At 43.6% G+C, this 18977-nt stretch overlaps 1 protein-coding gene across 3 annotated transcripts in view; it reads left to right on the top strand.

The window, feature by feature from the left end:
• GLI2 (GLI family zinc finger 2) overlaps positions 1 to 18977 on the top strand; it is a 190862-nt gene that overhangs the window by 38522 nt on the left and 133363 nt on the right. For 2 of the 3 annotated variants that reach the window (XM_032114615.1, XM_032114617.1), the window contains one exon: positions 10214 to 10376. In XM_032114615.1, the coding sequence (XP_031970506.1) occupies positions 10244 to 10376 (133 nt within the window). In that variant the 5' untranslated portion in view covers positions 10214 to 10243. Of the gene's footprint in view, positions 1 to 3642; positions 3805 to 10213; positions 10377 to 18977 lie in introns of all 3 variants that reach the window. The other variant, XM_032114616.1, reaches the window with a different exon arrangement.

Here is an 18977-nt window from a genome sequence, read left to right on the forward strand (position 1 = left end):
GATCTAGTGTAACCTTCTTAAACCCACCCTGTACTTAAAACCCATGTCCTGTGATAAGTCTTAGACTACAGCAGATCTCCTGGAAAAATATCTGAACACAATGTCAGCTCTGCCATGCTAGAAAGTCTGGCACCAGCCTGAATCTAGTTCTCTTTTCTGTTGAAACTGGGAGCCTTATTTCTAATCTGAATTTCTCTAGTTTAATTTCTGTCTCTTAGCCTTTGCAGTTGTGTATGTGTTAATATACTGATCAAGTCATCCTGCAAGTGCTTCTCTTTAGACCTCTCTTTCATTTTTCTCATGTGAGGCACAGGAGCCTTTGCAATTTTTATCTCTCTGCTTGGACTGTGGGCACCAGAACTGCACATACTGTCAATTCAGGGTTAGGCAGAGGCATTACAGCCTCCCAAACTCTGTGTAGACAAACACATATTGCTTTAATCATTTTAATATTGGTACCCTCCATAGAGCTTCTCAGCCACTGTTTGCCTGCCACAAACTTCAAGTCATCTCCAGGCAGCGTTTCACACAGTCTTCATTTTAATCAATTATTTTCCAGATGTGTGGCCTTGTATGTGGTTGCTTTAGAACCTGTAATCTTTATCTAGGCCATCTAGGGATGGAGAGCATCTCACTGGTACATACCAATCATCTTTATTTACCTTGTCTACAGCCATTTGTCACTGACAGGCTTCATGACTCTGTATTTGTTTCCAGTTCCTGATACACAAAATGATTGTAACTCTCCATTCATATTAATGTTTCCACCAGAATCAGTAATACCAGTCAGGACTAATTTGTGTATTAAAGGAGCTATTCCACTTCTTGTTTATTACTTGTGTTCATAGTGTTACAGTCTACACAATTAAGGAATCTCTTCTCTTTGAGTCCCTTGGTACCTTGATTAATTTTAATCTTGACATCTTGATTTCTGGCTAAATGAGTGCTCATTTTCACCCTTGTCTTTTGTCATTAGCTTAATACCCTCCTGAATTCTTTAGCCTGTCTCCTGAAGGACTTATTCCCATCCACTGAAATGACAGCCAGCCACATTGTAGTCTCTTTTCTCTGTAGAAGATGGACCCGTGCTGCTGAAAACTTAGGGGCTCTGCCATTCACTACTTACTTAACTGTTAATTTCTGGAAAAATATATCACCTTATAACTCAAGTCACAGCTCGCAGAAATGGAGTACTCTTCAAAGTGTTGATTTCATTCTCCCTCATATAATCCTTGCAAGAATTCTTGGTTGTTCTAGAATTTTTGTTTACCAGCATGCTTGTGTCCTTGCAGACTAGGCTTTGTTGTGGTTCATGGGTACATCCCATATAGCTCTGACCTCTCCTACTACAGCAACTTTCAGGTATTTCAACAGTTTGGGGATTTTCAAATGCTAGTTGTGAGCATAAGGCTGACCTTGATAACCTCCATGGGTCCTTTCCAACCCTGAATACTCTTATGTTCCTCTGAGAAACTCTTCTCCCATTCTCATCTGGATGAATTTTTCTCCATTCCCCTGTTTATGAACTGCCAGCCATTTTATGTGGTCTGCATCCTGCCTTCAGCTGGCAACTGTAGTCTATATTATAAAGACAATATGTGGAGTGGAATAAAGTGTGGAATAGCAGCCTGTGTGGTGTGTGTGTTCAGCAGAGGAAAATGAGCCAACTGAAGTGTTGCTTTTTTGTTTTTAATTACATTCTTGTTTCCTTCCCAGGCTTCTCTCTTCTGCATGCTTACACGTGTGCCTCTGGAGGGAGAATTCAATAGGCTGATGAACAGAACTGGAATGTTTAAAAATAAACCAAAATTTTGTAATGAAACATGTTCTGAAGTTGCTATAGGGATTTTTGCAAGGATGCAGTCCTTTCATTGCTCAAAATAAAGATTTTCATTTCTTGAGCCAAATGAAGGGGTTGCTTATCCAAGCTTTGGAGCCTGTTCAGTGTCATCTGGATGGACTAGTCACTACAAGACATTATTACTCATCCCACCCCTACATAAAGCAAACCCATTAAACTTCATTGCATGTGGTTTGTATTTGGGGTTTCATTCATAACAGTTGAAAGTGCCCAAACTACTGCAGCACGGAAGTGAAACCCTGTGAGGATTCTCCTTCAGTCACCACCAAGCCAACAAAACATTCACTTCTCAAAACCTCCCTTGAATCCAGTATCAGGGCAGCTCTTGTCCTGTTAGCCAGATCTCCTGTGCCACCTCTTCCCCGCTCTGTGGAATCTGCATTAACATCTCCATTCAGAATCAGAGTTTCTGCCCCTCTTGTAGTATGTGCAATTTACTTTTTTAATATCTTTTACTCATGAACCTGATGAAAAGTCAATAGGTTATTAGTGATTTGCAATTAGAGTCGAATTTTGTTGTAAACAGTTTAATGGTCCTCCACCCTTAATACAGTCTGTTATCCACCCTGTTTAACTGTAACCCACCCTGGTATAGCTGCCAAGCACCACAGATGTTTTCTCTGACATGTTAGTTGTTAGAGTTTCTGCTCTTGTTGGAGCATGAAGACTTGATGAAGGGGGATTTTTAGGGGTTCTATGTTTTCTTTTTTTTTTTTCCCTATTTTGGTGTGCAAAGGTTTCCTAAAATGAAAACAATACTTCTTCATTAGATACATGTGTGCACACATAGGTACTATTTGTCTTTTTGGTTCTGTTTTTGGAAAAAACCCAGACAATTGTGTAACAGGAAATTGAAAACTTCTTTGGATTTACATCAAAAACACAAACTTAGACAACACTTTGCCACAATTCTCTCACTCTTGAAACAAAACCAAACAAATAAAAAAAACCCAAGTGAAGATTCATGGACCAGTTATAATGGTGACGCATCACTTTTGAGCAATTTGTGTTTACCTGGTGGCATCATCCCATATTTTTTGCAGCATGTTAATGCAGAGTCTGAATGCAGGAGTGTCTTGATTATCTACTTTGACGGTTTTTCACATGTCGGAATTCGCTTAGTGGGAATTTTCTCATGATAAGACATGTAGGATTGGTTTTGTAAAATTACAAGCATGACTTTGTTTTCCTGTTCTACCACAAAAGAGTCTTCCCTCCAGCCCCCACTCCTCCATCTTCTCAGTTCTTCCAAAGAAACAAAGATAACTTCTGAGGGAGAGGAGGGAAAGTCAGGTACCCCAGTCTGCATGTCTGGGCATGGACCACTGCTGATGCTGTGTCTGGCTTTGAGCTTTTATGTCTGTTCGTGTGTTTTGATGATGTATTGTGATTGTTTATAACCCAACATCTGAAAGGTAACTTTTTTTCAAGGCTCTAAGGTTGGCAATTTGAAAATATACTGGAAGTGGGGAAACTATTCAAATGTTCTGCTGTTTTATAAATCAGATTTGTTTGTAATGAAGCAGCAATATTATAGTGACATTAGTGTTTGTGAAAAATATGAACACCAGGCTAAACCCAAAAAATGGGTGAAATGTTAATTTCTCTATTCAGTATCATCTCCCTTCCAACAAATGCAGCCCAGAAAGTAAATGGCTTTAGAAAGGGGAAAATCATTAATGTTGCAATTCAGTGGCCTCAGTGTTGGCATTTGGTGCCACAGTGTCCTAGGATAGCCTGGTCTGTGATTGACATTCCTGAAAGATGCATCTCTCCCACAGGTGCTGTGCCACCTCTGTCAGCCCTGCCCAGGATCAGGGGTCCCAGGGGCTGGGTGCCCCTGTGCAGACGCTGGCATTGCACCCTTGCTGTCCAGGACCCATCAGTGACTGGCTCCTGCTGGAAGGTCTCCTAGGAGCTGCTGAAGGCTGGTTCTGGAGCAGGTAGCTGAATATTTACAGACCTTCCATATGGTGACAATTTCTGAGTGCCACCACTAACTCCACTGTCCTTGTTTGATATAAGTGGAAGGCTGCTGTGGTCAATGTAAGTGGGGGGGACAGCACTTGCAACTCTTTTTGAGATGGTTTCCTTTCACATTGCTGGCACCAGCTGGAGCAGTAGATTCTTTTTGTGCCTAGACAAAGTCTACCTGCTTAGCTAAAGTCTTAGCTGCTCCATGTACAAAGAGTGAGGGAGCACGCTGGAGGGCTGCATTCTTTGAAGCTGTTTGCAGGGCATGTTTCTTCCATCAGAGACCCTTCCATATCACTTTTCTTCCCTGTGTCTCTCTTCTGTCTGTGCACTGCCTCCCTGTCCTGTCCCTGCCATTAGAGATGTCATGTTGTGCCTTCCCCTGCCCCAGCAGTGTGTGTATCTCCATCTCCCATGGAATCAGGTCTGCATGCAATCTCTTGCTTCCTCTTTTCCATGCTTCTCTTCTCTGTTTCCACAGGGTTTGATATTGTCTGTGCTTCACTCACTCACACTTTTCAGTAAGTTTTTAAGGTCATCCCTCTATCCCCTTATTTCTCATTTTCCAAGCTCTTCTCCATCTTTCAGAACTTCCTGCTCTTTCCACATCCATCCAGTCATCCTTGCAAAGATCCCTCCTTCCCTCATGCCTCCTTCCCACCCTGCATTTTTCCTTTCTTTACATTCCTGGACAGAGTTGTGCCTGGAATATCCCAGGATTTCTGGAGCTGGTTGGAGGTGATGTTACTACAGTACAGAGAGACACTACCAAGCACCAGGCAGTTCTGGGTGCACTTTGACCCCTCACAGTATTGCAGAGCAGCTTCTTCCTCGTGCTTTTGGTTTGCTGTTGCCATATGGAAATGGCAGATGGTGTTGATCAGGAAGTTAATCTAGAAGCGTATCCGTTTCATGCCGTACGCGAAGGATTTGTTCATTAAACTTAGAACTCTAATTTAAAGCCAATTAACAGAGTGATTTGAAGAGACTTGTTTTTGAAGTTCAAAAGAGATGCTAAGTCTCTGATTTCAGCCTTAGTACATTCCTGAACCTGTATAACTATTGCAGTGTTGCCAACTCTACTGGGGGTATTTTTGTCTCTTTTTTTGCCCTCTCCTTTTCTTTTTTTCCCCCTTTTCATTTTTTTGAGTGATACAACTTTTGCCATGGGCTGGAACTGTTTGGTGAAGCTTTGTGAACACCCAGATTTCTCAGCAATTTTAACCTTACCTTTGGGAGTAGGCAGGCAGAACTTTTGTGTCTTCCTATCCTGTTTGCTGCTAGCACAGCTCCCTCCTCCCTCCCTTTGGCAGCCTGGTATTACTCTTCTCTGAGCAGGAGTCAGGGCAGGGGGCAGAAAAATAGAATAAGCCCTGAGTAGCTCTGTGCCCTCCTAACACTGCTTCTTTCAGCATGGGTTTGTCTCTGCTTCCTTTCTTCTCGGAAGCTGGTGGGGACCCACCACAGAAGGTTTCTCGAGGGAAAGGGGCAGGAGCAGCCCCCAGACAGAGAGCTACTGCCCCAGTGTACAGCTCTAATTTCCATATGTAATCGACCCTGTAGGACTGGCCCAAGCGGACCATTCCTAAGAAATATCAAGATGGGAAACCTTGTGTCAGAAGGACCTCAAAAGTGATTAGTTCTGCATTAGTATTTATGCTGCTTTTACCTGAGATTGATGTTCTGTAAACAGTTGTAGGTCCTTCAGCAGCAGACAGCATGTTTGGGTAGTCCCAAGATTTAGTAGTGGCATTTAGACAGAAAAAACTTTCTTTAGTAATTCAAAGCTGTTGCTGATATAAAAGAAAATAGAGGGGTCAAGTTTTGCTGTGGTACAGAGCCTATGACTTCACCGGGTTAACTGCTGCTACTTCCCTGTAATTGAGAACATAATTTGGCTCAAACCCTGGGAGACTGAAAAGGATCACAGCAGCCACTGTATTAAGCCAATGTTCAGAGCAGTTGGCTCACACTGAATTTCATAAGTAGATCATGTATTCAGAAGGCTTGAGCTGTATGACACAGTCCAGTGCAAAAGAAGAGGTGGTGGGAGTATGTCCTTGTTTATCTTAACTAAAGCAGCACACCAGGAAAAGCTGTGAAACCTAGGATTGTAGGTATGGGGGTGATGTGACAGAATTGTTTCAGTGTCTCCCTGTGGGTGTGTGAGCACAAACCTGGCAAGAGCTGTGCAAAGGCTGCCCTTGGTTATCCCAGCTCCCATCAGTCTTGCCAGGAGCTGCATCTTGGCTGTGGTGCTGGTCCCAGCATCCAGCACATCTCCAGTGTGTCCCTTGGAGGTTGTGCCACCTCTTTAGCACCTCTGGGGCTGTGCATGGGGAGGTCAGGTAGAGATGAACTCAGACTGAAGAGAGAATACACACTGGTCTGAGAAAGCTCAAAATATTCCCAAAAGTCTGGAAGCATACTTTGGAAATCCCTTTCTGCCCCTACCAGGGGGCTACCAGGCTTGAAGGTGGCATTCAGGATCGGACCTATGTCACACTGTCAGTGGCAGTGCCTGCCCTCTGCCACATAAGATCACTCCCATGGTTCTGCTTAATCTTTGAGCAGAAATAGCCAAAATTGGTCATTCATTTTTCACAGAGAAAAAAAAAATTATGTTTTCTGCCCTGTCTAGGGGAGAAGAAGGGGGTTTCCTGATAAAGAACAAGCCTGAAGAAGGACATAATGCCTTTTACAAAAAAAAGGTGTGCAGAGGGTATGGCTGATGAGTTTATTCCTGAGTTTGCCAGCAGTCCTATTCAGGCTGATACCTTCCAAAGGAGACTGGCATTTTCGGACAGCACTTTTGACCATTCCTCAAGCACTTAGCGGGAGGGATTGTTTTATTAGGAAAGTTTACGGCTTCTTGTTTTCCCTCAAAGGCAAATGTGACTTTGTTGTTTTTAATTCTGTTGGGATTTCTCCCTTTTAATATACAACACAGCTGTTAAAATAGCTGGCATTGTCTAGGGCAAATCATATAGCGCTTTCCTTGTTCAGATCTCAGATGGCTGCCTTTTTAGTGTCACTGCAGAATTATATTACAGGGCATATGAATAGTGCTGGTATTAGTGTCAAAATCAATTACCCAACCCTCCTTCTGCAGAGAAAGCTACAAACCTCAGGAAAAATCTGAGTAATCCATTCTGGTTTTCTAATTCTGAGTAATGACGGAGGGCAGAGAGTTGTGCTTGAATAAGTGCATAGGGTCTTTCTCCACATAGTCACTCCTAAATGCATGGTCTTTACAGGAAAAAGCAGGCTCCCTGTGAAACCCTTTTTCATGCCAAATGGCTTGCTGCTAAGATTAATCTGTCATTGAATTTATAAATTCTGTGTGACACAGAGCAGCAGAAAAAGTTTAGCATCGAACAGAAAGCAAAGTATGTATTGCTTAAAAAATGAATGTTGTGCTCCTGGATAGTGTGGATTGACTGCCTCCACCAATATATCTTCTTATACTGGTAATAAAAACACTTCCATAGCCTTGTGCCTCAAAGGATCTCAAAGCACTTTGCAAATAGGGGAAAGTACTATTTCCTATTTTATGGCTGTGGAAACTGGCTGCAAGAGAGATGTTAAGCTTTTTGCCCAGGGACACTGAGGAGACTGTAGCAGATCCATGATGGGGACCTAAATCTCCAGAGTTCCAGTGCTGTGTCCTGGTCACACGCTGCACTGCTGGGAAGTCTGCTGGTCACCAGCTCTTGGCCACTGTCTCTGAAACCTCAGAGGGTGGGATATGAAATCCCATATATGAGGTGTTGGTCCTCCTTTGCTCACTGGTCTCTGTCCGGTCTGTGGGCAGAGGTTCTGAGCAGAGCAGGATCCAGCAGGACGGATGCTTGTGTCTTCCTGGACTGGGATGGTCAGCTCTGGCAGTGGGGTGCTGTGAAAAGAAAATGACTTTTGGTTGCTGCTGACTTGAGGAAAAGCTTGGAACCTCATAGTCAGCCTGCTCTGCCCCAGGCACCTTTACGAAGCAAAAATAATTATAGACTTATTACCCTAAATCCTGTGAGATCAGACTAGTTGCACTTTTTTTTTTCTTTTTTTTCTAATCTGATATTTGAGGATTTACCTGTTTAATACAACCACTTATTACAAACACTTGAATATTTTTTTTAAGTCGTAATTCATCTGAAAAGAGAGCATTACAGCTGCAAAGACCAGATTTTCAAATACAGGCATGATCTCCTGCCACATTCCAGTTAGATAAATGACACATCTGAAAAACTGGGTCCCTGCTGAGGTGTCTGTGGCAGGGATTTAGAGATTTTGCTTCAGGCATCTCTCTGGAAAAAAAGCACGGCTCTAACCTGCATGTTTCACAGAACAAGTCCTGTTACCAGTTCCTTCCTTCCCCTTGCTGGCTGCTGAGCTCTGCAGTGCCTGAGGATGGTCCCTCACCGCCGGGGCTGCCCCCAGGGTCAGGGTACCCGGAGAAGGGGGGTCGGGGTGCGAGGGCCAGCGTCTGGTTTCAAACAAAAGTGCAAAGCCTTGAAAGGAGGGACTAAGAAGAAACAGGTGGGGGGTTAGTAACAGAGCCTCTGAAGTTTATTTGCTTAACGAACAGAAGCCCAGGCTGTCAGACCTAGGTCAAATACTCCTGCAGTTTGGGTGTATTTATTTCATACGTGGTCTGTAACCCAACCTGATTCCTGGATTAAACCACTGTAAAGTCCTGGCCCCCAGGAACCCATCCCATGTTTGCCAGCAAGCACAGCACATGCCGGGGCAGGACCTTGAGGGGCCACCTCAGTATTCATTGGAGCCTTGTGTCATCAGTAAAGCCTGTAATTGTGGGTCCTGTCATTTCCAATGTGAGCTTCGCAGTTTATGGCTGCAGACTGTGGCCGCAGATCCATCACTTCGTTGCCCCATTAACGTGAGCCATGCCTGAAGGCTCCTGGGATAAACTGCTCAGGCTGCAGCACACAGCTGCTTGGTGGGATACCACTCTCCTAGAGCCCAGGCAGTGGTGACAGTCCTCCACAACCACCGTGCACAAGGTCCTTCCCAGGGTGGGAATTCCTGAAATTTTTGTGCTTTAAAGTTTTTAGGAGAGTTTGCCTTTTAATCCAAGATGTTCAGGAGTCAGTCAGTCCTCCAGAGCAAAGGGAGGGAAGTTTTGAGTTGGCACAATGGCAATAAAAAATATCAACACATGCAAAAAAAAATTTTCTGGTTTCCCAGATATTTTTCGCCTGATCCCGTTAATTCCAGTAACAGCCAGCGTTCTCCAGAGTATTTCAGGAGCTGAAAATTTTGCATTTGAAACTTGCATGTGAAAAATTGCAGATCTGCATTAAAATTAGAAAGGAAAGAGGAATTAGCAGTGGGTTTTCCCAAGACCAGCCTGAGGCTGGTAGTGCCAGGTAACTGTGCTGGTTATGTGCAAGCAGGAGTCAGGTGGAGACATGTGAAATAAAACAAGTTAAAATGAGGGGAACAAAAGTATTTGCATTCAGAAACAAAGTATGCCTCCTCATTTAAGATAAACCTTGTTTTTACACTAAACTTGGGATACCCATATGTTTGCTTTTGGGAGACCATTTAAGTCTGAATCGTGCAGAAAAAATGGTCAAGCTGACAAAAAGTTGAGGAGCTGCTACGTTTTATCAATTTAAGTTTAAAAACCCAGGTTATTTTTACTTTGGTATCTTCTTGTTTTGTGGGTATTTCACAGCATTTAATCCACCATTTCTAATGGGGGTAAAGCTGTAGCTGATTTTCAGATGCAATTGCTCAGTACAGAAGAACTTTTATGGGAGAGAGAGAGGGATTGGTGTTTTTTAGTCCTCACCAGTGAGAACATGATGGGATATGGCAGACCTGCTGTGGCCTATCTGTAAGCACTGCTGAAAAGTTCTGATCATGACACTGGTTCCAAACCAGCGCACAGCATAAGCACCCTCTGTGGGACAGAAAAAAAACCATTTAAAATATATGTTTATCTGAATTGTATTGGAAATTTTTAGCTGATTTTTTTCTTAGGAAGGTCTAGGTCATGTATAGGATGGATAAAGCAGTTTTATGTGTGCTAAATATTTGCATCTCACCTATCCTATAATCCTGGAAAGCCCTTTGGACCTGTAAACTTTACTGTGTAGACCAAGTTTAGCTGGGGAAAGACTGTTTTTTGGTCTTGTTCTTTGTAGGTCTGTGAGAACACCCAGCCCTTTACATGGTTGCAGCCTTTGTGCCTGTGACTGCTGTACTGGCTGCACTGCTGGAGTTAGAAACCCTGGAATTCCTCGCTGCTTGCCGTTTGCTTTTGAACTCTGCCAAACCATCAGCCTTCCTCATGGAGCTGATTTTGCCTGTGTTGTGAGTGGTGACCAGAATCTGGTTTTGTTTTATGTCCTGTAGGGTTCCTGAGCTGGAAGATGCCCGTCTAAGATGGAAACTTCTGCTTCAACAGCTGCTGGGAAAAAAGAAGGGAAAGGTGCTGTTCTGGAGGGCAATGGCTTTACAGAGACGGGGAAGAAACCCGCTCCTTTAGCAGCAGCAGGAGCAGCAGTGGCACAAGGAGGTACTTTATGTTTTCCACAACTTGAAAGCAGCAGGGGTGTTTTTCATTAGACTGTAAGAATTTAATAAGTATGGTGGCATCTGTCTTCCTGTGAACATGCTGAGTTTATTGGGGTTCTTGGCTGTCAGAGGAACTGGCAGCTGTGTCACTGCGTGGCATCTAAACGTCACTGGAGTGTGATGGGTCACCACCACTCCCAGAGAACTGGGCTGGGGTGAGGGGTGGCTGCTGGGGAGTTGGGGCATTCCATCAATGCTTGCCACCAGCTGACTGGTGCTGCGTAGTGTTGGCAGCAGTGTGCCCTCCACTCCTCCATGGTGGAGTTAAAGAATGGCTGGTGAGACTGGCTGGAGATGGGGAGCACCTCATTATCCTGGTCAGGAGGGAGTGTTGTGTGCCAGCTGCGATCCTGCTAATGAGCTAAACAGACTACATGGCCTTCAGTCATTGCTGCTGGGATTTCATGGTTAGGGAGGAGTTTGGGAATGTCCAGACCCAGTGCAAGAATGCTCACAAAGAAACCTCTCCACTTGTGGCATTCCTGTTCAAGTCAATGTGTTAAGCAAGATTTTGGTCTTGCTGCTGTTGGAGTCAGCTGGGAAGCTCTTGTGGACACCGACGGGCATGGAGCCACTACTGGTGGGTGTGACTCTGGTGTGCAGGTGAACGTGCAGGCGTGGTGCTCCTGCCTCCTGCTGCTCGCTGTAGCAGGCAAAATACACCCCCATCTCTGGCACACGTGTGCTGGTGCATCTCCAAAGTAGTGCCAGGGCCCATCATCGTGGCACAGCTGTGGGCAAGGCTGTGCCTGCTGGGGAGCCACCACAGCTGCCCTTGCTGGGGACTGGGTGTCCTCTCTGGACAGGATATAAGGAGGCAAACTTAGAAGAGGCTGCACCAGTTCAGATGTGACAAGAGACACCCCAGCTGTGTAAACTTCACAGGCAGCTTTTTTTTTCTTTTTAAAATATACTTTATTGCTAGCCAGAATCTACCTCAAAATGAACCTGTCCCCTCCCCTTCCTTCACTGCAGGGTGGTTTTCCATCACCCCAGGAGAACAGAACGACTCTTCCGTGAGCTCCTCTCTTTCTTACCTAGCTCAGCTGGAGAGTTCGAGTTTTCTGTTGCCTGAATTTTGAAGATAGTTTCCAACCAAGATGGCTTAGATCTGCTTTATCTCTCCTTCTTTTTCATAAACTTTGCTACTCAGGTTTCTTTTTCACACTGACCTGTGAAGATTCAGATGTACAGAATAAGGTAGGAGTGGCTAGATTATAACCTATCAGATTAGTTCATGTGTTTGATAAACTTTTTCTTAAAAGCAACCATAAAGTCTTCTACAAAATTGTTTGGGGGGAAACAGTTTTGTGCTCCTGGATGGCTCTGAGCCACTTTCCTTGTGAACACCGCACAAAGTGCAGAAAGGAAGACTTGCCAGGAAGCAGAAATAAGGGAGACAGCAATGTGCAGAAGTTTGGCATCCCCAGCACACCCCTGAAGAAGCAAAGGCTATAGGAACTACTGAGGCAGCTCACTTGAGGTATCATCTCAGTGACTGGCAGACCTGAAGGGTTGACTGGCCCCAACAAGCATGTGCTAAAATTCACAGCCTGTAGATAGCTGTTATGAATAAACACTTTCTCCCCACTTGGCACTTGCCTTGAGAGTGCCTCCACTGAGGAAGCAGTCACAAACTTTCCAGAGATCCAAATGAGGATGCCCTGAGGTGGAGTGTCCATCAGCCCAGTTGGCATCCCTGGAGACCTAATTGGTTTTTAAGCGTCCGGTGTAATATGTTCTGTTAGCAGTGTGCTCTCACCTTTGGAGAAAAATGATTTATGGGCTCAATATTTCTCCTTTTATTAGGAAGAAGTGGAGAAGTAAGTTGAGGATTGTTTGAAGATGTCAGGAGAATTGTGATGAAAGCGTTGTGTAATGAGATGTAAAGAGTGAAATCTATGTCATGCTGTGAAGAAAAGTGCTCATAAATGACCCAAAATGGGCAGCAGTGGAGCAGCGTGTGGTCGAACGCTGGCCCCGGGACTCTGCAGGTGATGCATGTGCTCTTGTGGTTCGAAGGGCTTCCCTTTGAACTCTGGCTAGACATAATACAGGCTCCTGAAAGGGAGCAGCATGCTTGTGCGTGTGCTTGGAAGTAGGAGAATTAATACAAAGTTGTCTTCTAACATGAGTTAACTGCAAGGTGTGATCTAGCAGGTGATACCAAAAGGCTGGGTAGAGATGAGACTCTACTTACATGATATTCATGCTAATATAACGTTTGATTCCCTAAACTAGAGTAATTACTCACAACAGGCCAGAACTATGAGTATTTGTGCTCATATTTTTCCAGAAGAAAGCAAACGAGGCTTGGAGATTAATTAGGAAGTTCAGCTTGAGATGGGGATCAGCTTTAAAGGGTGGGCCTCTGAGCTTCCCACCCTGCTTTGAGGCCATATGAGCAAGTCTTTATTCTCATCCAAGACAAACTCTTGATTTCATTTATTGCAGAGGTTTTACTCTTTGTACTAGCACATGAGAAAGTGGCAGTGAGGCTCAGCCAGTGCTGCAAATCACCAAGCTGCTCTCCAGAGCCAAACAACTGTAATTTGCAACACATTTCTTCTTTATTCTACTGAGTCATGCTGAAGGAGTGCCCTCATAGCATGTTTTACATGTTTCTCAGGTCATAAGGTTTTCTTTTTCACTTGTAGGAATTAAAAGATTAATGTGGTTTTGTTTATAATTAATGTAATTGAAGGAATAAGCTGAATATTAGTTAAATAATTGAAGAAAAACTATTTAAATATATTATTATTTAGACTGTATTATTATAAGATGCTATGTTCAGTCTGCATTTCTAGTTCCCTTGCTTTGGATATTTGTCCCACATGTTTCCAGCCTCTAACAAATAAGGTTATGGCTGTGGGAAAAGAGATCGATATTGTTGATGCTGCCAGTAGCGAAGAGTCCTTTTGTATTAAAAATTTGCATCCTATATTTTTAGTCTTCTGAAGCTGCCATTTTAAACATCATCTGAGACAGATTTTTATAGTAACTCATTGATCAGATGTTCAGAAATTGGCCTCACAGATACGATATCAGGAAGTCTCTCCTAATTTTCTATTTTTCCATAAGTCATGTTGGCCAGCGCCTCTTGTCTCTTGCAGTAGGGGCACATGTGTCTGTGTGACTGAGATGGGAACTGTTTATAATGGCAGTGTGTAGGAGCTATAGACGAGTCAGATCTGCAGAAGAGGCTCTCCTTTTGTTGGCTCCACTTCTGGAAGGGCAACTTGTAACAATTTGAATTCAGAAAATCCTTTTGTTGAATGCAAAAGTCCATATTGCTGTGTAGGGTAGGAGGGTTTGGTGCACAGCACCGCATGAGTGAGGCTGTGTTGTGTCCTCCAGGCTGGCACTGGGACGTCCTCTGTACCTACAGGCATGAGGAAGCCTGGGCACATGGCTGTAGGGGAAATTTAAATGAGCCACTCTTTCGAAGGCAGAGATATTTAGGAAGATGAGTTTCTCATCTTGTAATAAAAATTAAATACAAGTTTTCCTAAATGCTAACTGTCTGACTTTAACAAGGCCCAGAATGCACCTTTCCCTCTCCACGCCACCCTCCACATGACACAAACTCCAAGTTCCCAAATTGATGGTGTTTATGTTTGAAACATTTTTCTGATGTCTGGCTCTGTCAAGACTAATTTTAGCATTTCTAAAGCTGGGTAAAAATACAGCCTCATTACTTTGATGTCAGAGCATAGTTTACTATTAGTATATTCTGGGGTTTATCATTTTAGTCATGTTTAACACAGCTACAGCAGGCATGCACTATTAAATCTGGCTTATTTTACATTCCTGTCCGAAATTATTTATTTGGAACAATTTCCTCTCTATCAAAAGACACGGCTAATGCTGAGTTTTAATGTGTTATTTACACACAAAATAACCTATTTACAACTCAGTATCTGCCGCAGGGAGAATGAATGGGGCAGTGCTCCCTTCATCCTGTTGTATCTGAGTTTAACAATCTGGATTGCTAATAGAACCATTTATCACAGGGTGGTAATTTATTTTATGTTAGCTGCACAGGTCTCCCTGCCTCTGATCTATGGAAATACTTTGTATATAATGAAGTTCAACAAGTCATTTGGTGTAAACATGGGGAAGCCAAGCTGCAGAACTAGTAAGACTCTGGCTGTGTTTTTTTTTTTTTCCAGGAGGTAACGACTCTCCTCTGATATTAAGGCTTCAGTTGATGAAATACAGCTCTTTGCCCTGTGTGTGCTGTAAAGGCAGAGTATGGGGCTTTTCTGCAGTGGATCAGAGATTGGGATGGAGTTTGGTCACTTGATTTATGGCCTGGCAGGAATGCTTAGTTCTGCAGAAGTAGCACACTCAGCCCTTTCATAGGCAGAGGAGAAGGGCAGGGAGCACCTCCCATCGCTCTCCAGAGGTCTTCCGTAAGCAAGCCCCAAGTGGCACTGGCAGGGAGTCCTTATGCAGTTCAGCTTGTCTTAGTGCTAGATTATGGGAAGACCATGTAAATGAGGAGGAGGAAATGCCAGCATCCCAGCAGACCTCAGCGCCCTGAAAAAATATATAGTTTGCGTGGCCCGAGACTCAGACAAATTAGAATGAGAGCAGCCCCAATGAAGTCATCTCCTCTGTCCATCCTGGAGAGGCAGGGATCTTCTTAAATAATGTTTTTCATTCAGTTCACATTTTCCAGGAAAAGGAACGTAAGCAGTACAAGCACATTCTTAGCTTCCCTGCCCAGCACTGCTTTGCTGTGTACAGCTTACAGTGCTGAGGAATGTGTTTAACAGAAAAGCTGGGATTGGCTCCCAGGGAGAAGGGGGCAAGTGGTTAAAACTGAATGATGGGAAAATCCCCTAATTCAGACTGAGAAATCCTCCTGACAGCCACTGTTGCTTCTCGTGCATCTACTGCAGAGTTCAGTGGCCCCCACCTTGGGTAGGGCTTCAGTGCAGTGCTGCCACAAGAGCAACAGAAATCAAGAACTGTATTTCATCTCTGACTGTTTCTGTCAGCCTTTCAAAAAACTAATTCTGTTGGGTCTTAAAGTGTATTTCTTTGCTACTGTAGCCCTTCTGAGTGGACAGATTGCCTACAGTCTCTTTTGTGTAGCCACTCACGTCCCTTTGGGCAGACTGGTGCAGTGCTGAGACTGTTCCTCTGTCACGGGATATCAAAGACAGTGGCAAGTTTGCCAGCTTTGAATCATGTTGGTCACATGACAGCTGCTCTTTGGGATAGTTTAGAAGGATTCATGTAGAGGTGGATGAAGTTAAAGCCATGCTGCACCACTGTTATGTTCCCTGAGCAGTATCTGGTGTGTGGGCCTGGCAGAGAGCTCTCTGGGAGCAGCAGGTTTAGTTCTTCAGTTACGTGGCAGAATTTTGATAATTAAGGTTGCCACAAACTGTGCTACAAAAACACATAATCTCTTCTGCCTGCCCTTTCTCCTTTATCCATGGCTTGCAATGCTGTCTCCCTAGTCTCTTCTTTAAAAGAGTCAGCAATACATCCTTGCTAGGCAATCCTTTGCTTTGCTTAAATGAGTGATTGGAGTCTGACTTCTTGGGTTTTTTTTCCTCATGGGGGAAACTCCTTGTCCAAGCCTCTCTACTGACTTTGTGTGGTAGCCAACCCTGTGGGCAAAGGTGCAACCCCAGAGTAGATAACCATTAATGTTTACAGACTTTCTGGTTCAAATTGTGTAGCCCTTAGATGATGCAACAGCTTAATGGTTGGACTTGATGATCTTAAGGGTCTTTTCCAGCCTAAATGATTCTATGATTCATAACATCAGTGTTCCCTGATTGTACACAGCTCCCCCACACTGTCATAGCAAAAGTTCCTATAATTTCAGCCCATTACAGATGCAAAGGCACTTTTGAAGACAGAGTAATTTTATCTCATCCCTAACCACACTGCAGGCTTGAATGCCAAGTTGAAGAGCTTTTATGAATTTAAAATAGAAAAAGTTATTCTTCACAGGCTGGGTCTGGCACTGGTGAACCCAACGATTAAGTACCACCTGGAAGACCTTTGTATGTTGTGAGTGTATTATATTTTCATTAATAATAGTTGTAATAATAATTGCGTCCACGTTTCTATTATTTTGTAAGCTCCAAAATTTTATCTGGCAAATACTGATAAGTCTTCTTTTCTGTGGACCCAGCTTAGACTTCATTAAAGTGCCCCTCATAGAGTACCTAAATATAACCTTTTTAACTGGTGCTAAACTTACCTATTGTGGATTGGTCATTTACTGTCAAGTAAGAAAATCCAGTGGTGATAATGGATTTTCTCCTGGATTGTCTCCTCTGCCAGCACATCCCCATAGTTTGAAATTTTAGTATCTCTGACAGCTTTTTGCCTGAACATCTGTGAATTTGCACAGGTTTGATAAATCAATTCTCCCAACACCATTCATTAACCATGGCATTTCAGCCTGCCATAATCATGGGAGGACCAGGGATGGGAGTTATTTTGTCTAAAGTTGGCTGCCCAAGTGTTAGGTGTCTAGTTTGGGATGCTTTTGCATTAGGGTGGAGTGAATCACATTGTGCAGGTGCCTGCTTTATTCCCTTGAGGGCTTCATGCCTGATTTAATGTTAGGTGGAAAAATCCCGGACTTCCCAACTTTGCCAAAATTGTAGAGTGGGGTTAAAGTGAGGAACTAAGGTGGGACTACATTAATCTTTTAATGCCTTTCATTCATGTTTGTCAGTCCATAGCCTTATGAGCAGTCTGGGAGCCCTGAACTGAAATCTCACGCCATGGCTGCTCAAGTCAGAGGCAAACTCAACACCCAGATGTCAACACAGCCAGGGGAGCTGCTTCCCAGAGCTGCTCCCGCTTTACACCAGCATTGGCAAAACTAGTGTTTTAACAGCCCATTCAGAGATGGGAAATTTAAAATCCCCACTAAAGAGACAAGGGAAAAAACCACAGCAAATTCTCAAGGCTACAAAAAGCTCCTAAAAATAACCCAAGTGGAGGAAGTCTATTAATGCAAAAGTAAATAATTATGTTAAGGGAAGCAACTAGAGAGGCCAGTTGTGTAAGTCACTTTAAGGGGAACAAGCCTTAGATAAAATCCATCCTTTTATCACACAGATTGTCTACCTTTGGATGCTAAATAATTGATGGGGTTTGGCAGAGCATTCTATGGCTGCCTGCACAGAGCAGTGGGACTGCTCCCAAGGTCAGACGAGTGGCAAAGAAAAATGTTCCTAGAAATGCTGTGCATCCAATACCAGCAGCAAGAAAGAGGGCTTGTATTCCCGGCACCTCCTAAAGAATTTGTGCATGGCCTTGAGAAGACATCCATAGACCTTGCAGTGAAAAGAGGACTTGGCATTGTTCCTCAGCTTGTTAAACTGCCCCCCATGAAATCAGGTGGTCTGTTTTCATGGTTTCGTGTGGTGATGAGTGAGGTGCAGAGGCCTGAGAGGACACAGCCAGTTCCACTGCACTATTTTTATTATTTTTTATAATTAGAGAAGATGAATTGTGCTGTCTGGTGGCTTCTGGGAGCCCAGGGCTTGTGGGGGGATTTCTTGCTTTGTGCAGCCCTCACACTGCCTCAACACTTCAGCCTCTGTCTGCGTATGAACATCCTGGCAAGGCAGGGAATGTCATTGCTCCCATTCTGCAAACAGGAAGCACAGAGGATTTTTTCCAGTGCTAAAGTGGCTGAAATGGATTGAGCTGTTTCAGAGGGATGTCAAGAAGTGATTATCTCTGGAACTTCAGAAGTTCATATGTGGTGTACATGGGACATCAATGATAGTAGAGAGGTCTTAGCCCAGATTCCTTGGTTCACCATATCCACTAGAAAGCCCTTGCTCTCTCAATGATATGCCATGTAATCATGGTCAGATGACTCAAATTCTCATGCCCATCTGCCAAACGGAGGCGTTGTTTCTTTCCCTTCAGGAGAGCTGAACACAAGTTGTCTATGCATCATCCAGAGCCTCTGAGAACATCACGATGCAGCAGTCAGCCTCGTTCGTCTTAGTTGCATAAGGGTATGAAAATGCTCAGTAGCACAAATAGGATATTACTGAATTTAAACTAATTCAGCAGTGCCTTTGTCCAGTACCTAGCACAGTGGGCTCATAATTTGGGGCTACAGTTTTTTCCAGAACCATGTGAGACAAAAATTGCAGAAACTTTAAATTCTGAAATCAATATCCCATGAATTCTGTGTGAGGACTATGCTTGACAGGATGAGTTCTCTGTTCTTACTGGTAATGACAGAGAATAAAACCTCAGCCAAGACTTTAAATTTAGCTCTTGAAGGAATGAAGGGGATATAGTATTTTCATGCAAACTTCTTCAGGATTGTGTTAAACTCGTGACTTTACATGTGTTGGAAAATGACCTGCGCTGGGTGTTCTGTGACTTCCATAGTGGTGTTGGGTTGAAATCAGGCAAACCTTCCTGGAAAGAACTGAGCAAAACTTGGGCATGTAGGCTGAGTCCAAAATGAAAATAAATAAAAAATTTGAATGTGATCCCACATGAACACAAACAAAAAGGTTTTCACACAAAC

This window comes from Corvus moneduloides, chromosome 7 (genome assembly GCF_009650955.1).
Source record: "Corvus moneduloides isolate bCorMon1 chromosome 7, bCorMon1.pri, whole genome shotgun sequence".
Classification (NCBI taxonomy): Eukaryota; Metazoa; Chordata; class Aves; order Passeriformes; family Corvidae; genus Corvus; species Corvus moneduloides.